Source organism: Coregonus clupeaformis, chromosome 7, assembly GCF_020615455.1.
Source record: "Coregonus clupeaformis isolate EN_2021a chromosome 7, ASM2061545v1, whole genome shotgun sequence".
Lineage (NCBI taxonomy): Eukaryota > Metazoa > Chordata > Actinopteri > Salmoniformes > Salmonidae > Coregonus > Coregonus clupeaformis.
Genome location: NC_059198.1, coordinates 46,150,192 through 46,156,638, shown reverse-complemented (window position 1 = coordinate 46,156,638; position 6,447 = coordinate 46,150,192). Strand labels below are relative to the sequence as shown.

General features: G+C 44.3%; 1 protein-coding gene across 1 annotated transcript in view; it reads right to left on the bottom strand.

Moving 5' to 3' along the window:
• Window positions 1–3,403: 3,403 nt before the first annotated feature.
• The window catches only part of LOC121569804 (poly(A) RNA polymerase, mitochondrial-like), a 32,642-nt gene continuing 29,598 nt past the window's right edge, over window positions 3,404–6,447 (bottom strand). Inside the window, 1 exon segment of the mRNA XM_041881010.2 lies at window positions 3,404–5,342. Coding sequence (XP_041736944.2) covers window positions 4,956–5,342 — 387 coding nt within the window. The 3' untranslated portion in view covers window positions 3,404–4,955.

Genomic DNA, 6,447 nt, shown 5'->3' with positions numbered 1-6,447 from the left:
AAAAGATTTGGCATGGGTCCTCAGATCCTCAAAAATTCTACAGCTGCACCATCGAGAGCATCCTGACTGGTTGCATCACCGCCTGGTATGGCAACTGCTTGGCCTCTGACCGCAAGGCACTACAGAGGGTAGTGCGTACGGCCCAGTACATCACTGGGGCAAAGCTCCCTGCCATTCAGGACCTCTATACCAGGCGGTGTCAGAGGAAGGCCCTCAAAATTGTCAAAGACTCCAGCCACCCTAGTCATAGACTGTTCTCTCTGCTACCGCACGGCAAGCGGTACCGGAGTGCCAAGTCTAGGTCCAAAAGACTTCTCAACAGCTTCTACCCCCAAGCCATAAGACTCCTGAACAGCTAATCATGGCTACCCGGACTATTTGCACTGCCCCCCCACCCCCATCCTTTTTACGCTGCTGCTACTCTGTTAAGTATTTATGCATAGTCACTTTAACTCTACCCACATGTACATATTACCTCAACTACCTCAACTAGCCGGTGCCCCCGCACATTGACTCTGCAACGGTACCCCCCTGTATATATAGCCTCCCTACTGTCACTTTATTTTACTGTATATATAGCCTCCCTACTGTCACTTTATTTTACTTCTGCTCTTTTTCTCTCAACACTTTTTTTGTTGTTGTTTTATTCTTACTTTTTTTGTTTAAAATAAATGCACTGTTGGTTAAGGGCTGTAAGTAAGCATTTCACTGTAATGTCTGCACCTGTTGTATTCGGCGCATGTGACCAATAAAATTTGATTTGATTTGATTTGATTTGAGATCTTCTCCAAGTCATTAAGGTTTCGAGGCTGATGTTTGGCAACTCGAACCTTCAGCTCCCTCCACAGATTTTCTATGGGATTAAGGTCTGGAGACTGGCTAGGAAACTCCAGGACCTTAATGTGCTTCTTCTTGAGCCACCCCTTTGTTGCCTTGGCCGTGTGATTTGGGTCATTGTCATGCTGGAATACCCATCCACGACCCATTTTCAATGCCCTGGCTGAGGTTCTCACCCAAGATTTGACCGTACATGGCCCCGTCCATCTGCCCTTTGATGCGGTGAAGTTGTCCTGTCCCCTTAGCAGAAAAACACCCCCAAAGCATAATGTTTCCACCTCCATGTTTGACGGTGGGGATGGTGTTCTTGGGGTCATAGGCAGCATTCCTCCTCCTCCAAACACGGTGAGTTGAGTTGATGCCAAAGAGCTCCATTTTGGTCTCATCTGACCACAACACTTTCACCCAGTTCTCCTCTGAATCATTCAGATGTTCATTGGCAAACTTCATACGGGCATGTATATGTGCTTTCTTGAGCAGGGGGACCTTGCGGGCGCTGCAGGATTTCAGTCCTTCACGGCGTAGTGTGTTACCAATTGTTTTCTTGGTGACTATGGTTCATTGGCAAACTTCAGACGGGCATGTATATGTGCTTTCTTGAGCAGGGGGACCTTGCGGGCGCTGCAGGATTTCAGTCCTTCACGGCGTAGTGTGTTACCAATTGTTTTCTTGGTGACTATGGTCCCAGCTGTCTTGAGATCATTGACAAGATCCTCCCGTGTAGTTCTGGGCTGATTCCTCACCGTTCTCATGATCATTGCAACTCCACGAGGTGAGATCCTGCATGGAGCCCCAGGCCGAGGGAGATTTACAGTTATTTTGTGTTTCTTCCATTTGCGAATAATCGCACCAACTGTTGTCACCTTCTCACCAAGCTGCTTGGCGATGGTCTTGTAGCCCATTCCAGCCTTGTGTAGGTCTACAATCTTGTCCCTGACATCCTTGGAGAGCTCTTTGGTCTTGGCCATGGTGGAGAGTTTGGAATCTGATTGATTGATTGCTTCTGTGGACAGGTGTCTTTTATACAGGTAACAAACTGAGATTAGGAGCACTCCCTTTAAGAGTGTGCTCCTAATCTCAGCTCGTTACCTGTATAAAAGACACCTGGGAGCCAGAAATCTTTCTGATTGAGAGGGGGTCAAATACTTATTTCCCTCATTAAAATGCAAATCAATTTATAACATTTTTGACATGCGTTTTTCTGGATTTTTTTGTTGTTATTCTGTCTCTCACTGTTCAAATAAACCTACCATTAAAATTATAGACTGATCATTTCTTTGTCAGTGGGCAAACGTACAAAATCAGCAGGGGATCAAATACTTTTTTCCCTCACTGTATGTATCCTACTACTTTTGAAAGGTAGTGCTGGTGCACTATATTGGGGATAGGATGACATTTAGGGGACACACACTAGAGCACTGGAATGTGTTTTCATGTAGCAAAATAGAAAGTAATAGTAATTTCATAAATTACAATAAAAATGGCCTTCCTTGGTCCACTATTAAACACCAGGTTTTAAAACCCTAAATTGCATCGAAGTCCCCCTAAAGAGGTTAAAAGTTTGATAAATAGTTTTAAAAGTAGAATTCCAAATCCAACTGCGAGCCAAGACCATTTTTATATCTTGTTTATCCTTAGTTTTTTTTCTCTCCAATCCCTCCCATTTTTCAAACCCCTCAAGCCACCTTTTCAAATTCTTTCAGGCTCTGAAGGGGGAGAGGCTTGGAGCCAAGGAAAAGCCCCAGCAACATAAACTCTGATCAGACCTTGGTTCAACTATATTAAATAAATCAAAATACTCTAGCTGGGCTTGATTGAGCATGCCTGGCGCAATAGAACCAAAATAATAGTCTCAAAACTGAAGCCCCCACCTAGCTGTCTCTAAAGGCATGCTAAAGCAAATGCTAAAAGCACTTGAAAGAGTTCAACTTCATTTGAACCCAGGTCTGACGAGGTCCACAGCGCCTTCGTCTCTAAAACCTCCGGAGTTCCTCTGAGTGTTCAAATCCATCTCGGACCTATCGCCATGTTGGCTCATAAATCAGAACCTATGGTTTGCTGCCCGGAGACACTGAGGATGGGGGTCAACGCAAGCAGGTTGGCCAAACACACCCCTGGAGAGGTGCTAGACCCACTACACCCTCTTCAGAAGGAGTACCCCTCCACAGAAAGAGAGAGGTTGTGTCCCAAATGGCACCCTATTCCCTTTGCCATTTGGGACAAAGACAGAGACACTCGGGTGGGCTAGATACTTATCTCTGGTACGGAAGAACCAGTCAGTTACATAACATAGGTAGCCATTTAAAGAAGGTATAACATTACTGTGACCCTGACCATTTTTGTCATTTTGCAGACGCTCTTATCCAGACGACTTACAGTTAGTGAGTGCATACATTTTGTATAAGGATTGTATAACACATGAATACCTACAGTACATAACTAGTGATAAATACAAGAGTAGAGTTTGTCATGTTAAATCATTGTTCCCTTGTATGAATAAATTCCTAATAGTACACCATAGCCATATGTACAGGACAGAATCAGATCTGTTCTACAAAATGCATTTATTTTGGAGCGTTCTGTACAGTTGCACCCTCCTGAACAAACCTCTGACACACAATCTCTCTCTAAACCTAAAGTTACTCAGAGAGGAGGGAAGGGGAGAGAATAAAAATTCTAAGCCATCCTGTACTCTGTGTGTAATGTATATTTTTGAGGCGGCAACGGGCGCTCCTCTCCTTCCCGCTGCTGTGCCCCCGTGGCAGAGGAGGAACTCTTCAAACTGGATCCCTTCACCCCCTGACCTCATGCTGCACAGAGTGGAAAAACAGCTGTGGGGCCACCGCACACTCCTGCTCCTGAACCACTGTCTCCTGGGACACTCACTGCTACGCCACTCACACACACACGCATATTCTGTCGCTCTCTCAAACACACAAACACTCACTCACTCTCTCAAACACAGCTAAATTCTTGCTCCCTCAAACACACACTAACACACATACATACAAGCACGAGCGGAAAGCCCTATAGTAGTACCTTATGGTTTGAAGAATTGCAAATGAGCAGAAACTTACAATAACTGGAAAAGGCAGACATTCCTTCTCCCTAAAGGCAAACTATTCAGTGGTAGGGTTCATTCACAGAGAGTATTTAGGTGGCAAGAAGTTTTGATAAAATATCTTGACCTTGTGTTCGCCGAGCTTATCATTAAGGTTTGGGTTGGAAATGCCTACTTCCAAATTGGCAATCAAGCATTATGAGCAGATTCTGGAAACAAAGTTAAGGCCCTGTCTCTTTCTTTCAGTCTCCCCCGAGAAAACTAAAGACTTGTGTTTAAAATGGAATGTGCCTCTATCCAAATATTTGACGTTAGCTCAACCAGTAGCTGGGAAGAGGTCCATCTATTTTACAGACTAACCACACTGCTGGCTCCTCTCTCCTCCAGACCACTGACTTGATGAGCAACGGTATGGACTGTTTCAATATGGATTGACTAACAAGCTAGGAAGGTTGCATCGTTGTTTTTGGAAGGTTGACGGTAAAAGTTGAATCTAGAAATAACATTGTCAGACTGTTCATTATCCACCACACAGTGTTTTCATTTTGTTATAAAAGTCCATTTTGTGACACTGATTAAATAAAAAAATCTGAAAACATTTGATATAATGTAAACAAACAAAAAGATGTATAGTCAGATGCTATAAGTTCATATCTTCTTTTCGTACATTATTTGCAACGGTCGGCATGGAGAGTACATAAGTCCTTTCTTATCAAGAGCATCTGGTCACAGAAACATTTATACCCCATTTCACAGAATCATGCCAATCCAAACCGTACTGCGCCAGCTTGTATATTTTAGTCAGGACAGTTCCAGCTACCATAGTGGATGCCTAACCAGGCCAGCTCATTACAGCTTGGCTCGGCTTGCATGTTGCATAGACTTAGACCTCACCAGTTCCATCTAGTGGTGATGGTCTGCAAGACCGTGTGCAGACTGCACAGAACGAGTGATCTACAAATCATTTTGCATCCCAAATGACTACTGATCAAGATTAGTGATTCTGCATCTCGCCTGGTCTCAAACTGATCCCCTCAAACACAATGAATCTTCTTCTCTAGCTCTTCTTCCCCATGCTGTTGTTACCGTTGCCCGTCTTCTCCTCCTCCCTGTTCTTTAGAGACTCCAGTAAGCTCTTGATCCTCTCGCTGGCCGGTTCCCTCTTCCTCTTCTTACGACCCTTAACCTTGGCCGCCTGGGAGATGGAAGGCATGAGGAGCACAGCCAGGTCCCAGGGAGCATTGTTCCCGGTACCGGCCCTGTTACTGCCACTGCTGTGCGGTACGTTGAACTCCCGCTGCTGCAGCATCCAGGCGCTCTCCCGACACAACGCCACAAAGTGCTCCAGCTGCATTCCATTAACGTTCTTACTGACGTTCAGCGCTGGCTCGAAGGGGTTCTGAATATGTAAGGGGGACACCTCAGGTTTGTTCTGCTCTCTGCCCTGTGAGAGAGCGAGCGAGAGAAGAGTGAGGGAGAAAGTAAGAGATTAAAAGACGGTGAGAGTGAGAAGAGAGGGGTGACAAAACACAAAAAAACACTGGCTTTATAAATGGTCCATCTATATTATTGGTCATGCTGGTCAGGTCAGGTGTTGTTGCTGTTATGTAGGCCACCTGGACCCAGTTAGAAAGGGTCTGGCTGGTACATCTCACCTCTTCAGCCACCTTCTAAACAGCTTCTACACCCAAGCCATAAGACTCCTGAACAGCTAATCATGGCTACCCGGACTATTTGCACTGCCCCCCCACCCCATCCTTTTTACGCTGCTGCTACTCTGTTAATTATTTATGCATAGTCACTTTAACTCTACCCACATGTACATATTACCTCAACTACCTCAACTAGCCGGTGCCCCCGCACATTGACTCTGCAACGGTACCCCCCTGTATATATAGCCTCCCTACTGTTACTTTATTTTACTTCTGCTCTTTTTTTTCTCAACACCTTTTCTGTTGTTGTTTTATTTTTACTTTTTTTGTTAAAAATAAATGCACTGTTGGTTAAGGGCTGTAAGTAAGCATTTCACTGTAATGTCTGCACCTGTTGTATTCGGCGCATGTGGCCAATACAATTTGATTTGATTTGATTTGATTCATGGGCTAGCAGGCTCTGTCCCAAATGGCACTCTATTCCCTATATAGTCCACTACTTTTGATCAGGCCCCATAGTGCTCTGGTCAAAAGTAGTGTAGTACAGTGGGGGAAAAAAGTATTTAGTCAGCCACCAATTGTGCAAGTTCTCCCACTTAAAAAGATGAGAGAGGCCTGTAATTTTCATCATAGGTACACGTCAACTATGACAGACAAATTGAGAAGAAAAAAATCCAGAAAATCACATTGTAGGATTTTTTATGAATTTATTTGCAAATTATGGTGGAAAATAAGTATTTGGTCAATAACAAAAGTTTCTCAATACTTTGTTATATACCCTTTGTTGGCAATGACACAGGTCAAACGTTTTCTGTAAGTCTTCACAAGGTTTTCACACACTGTTGCTGGTATTTTGGCCCATTCCTCCATGCAGATCTCCTCTAGAGCAGTGATGTT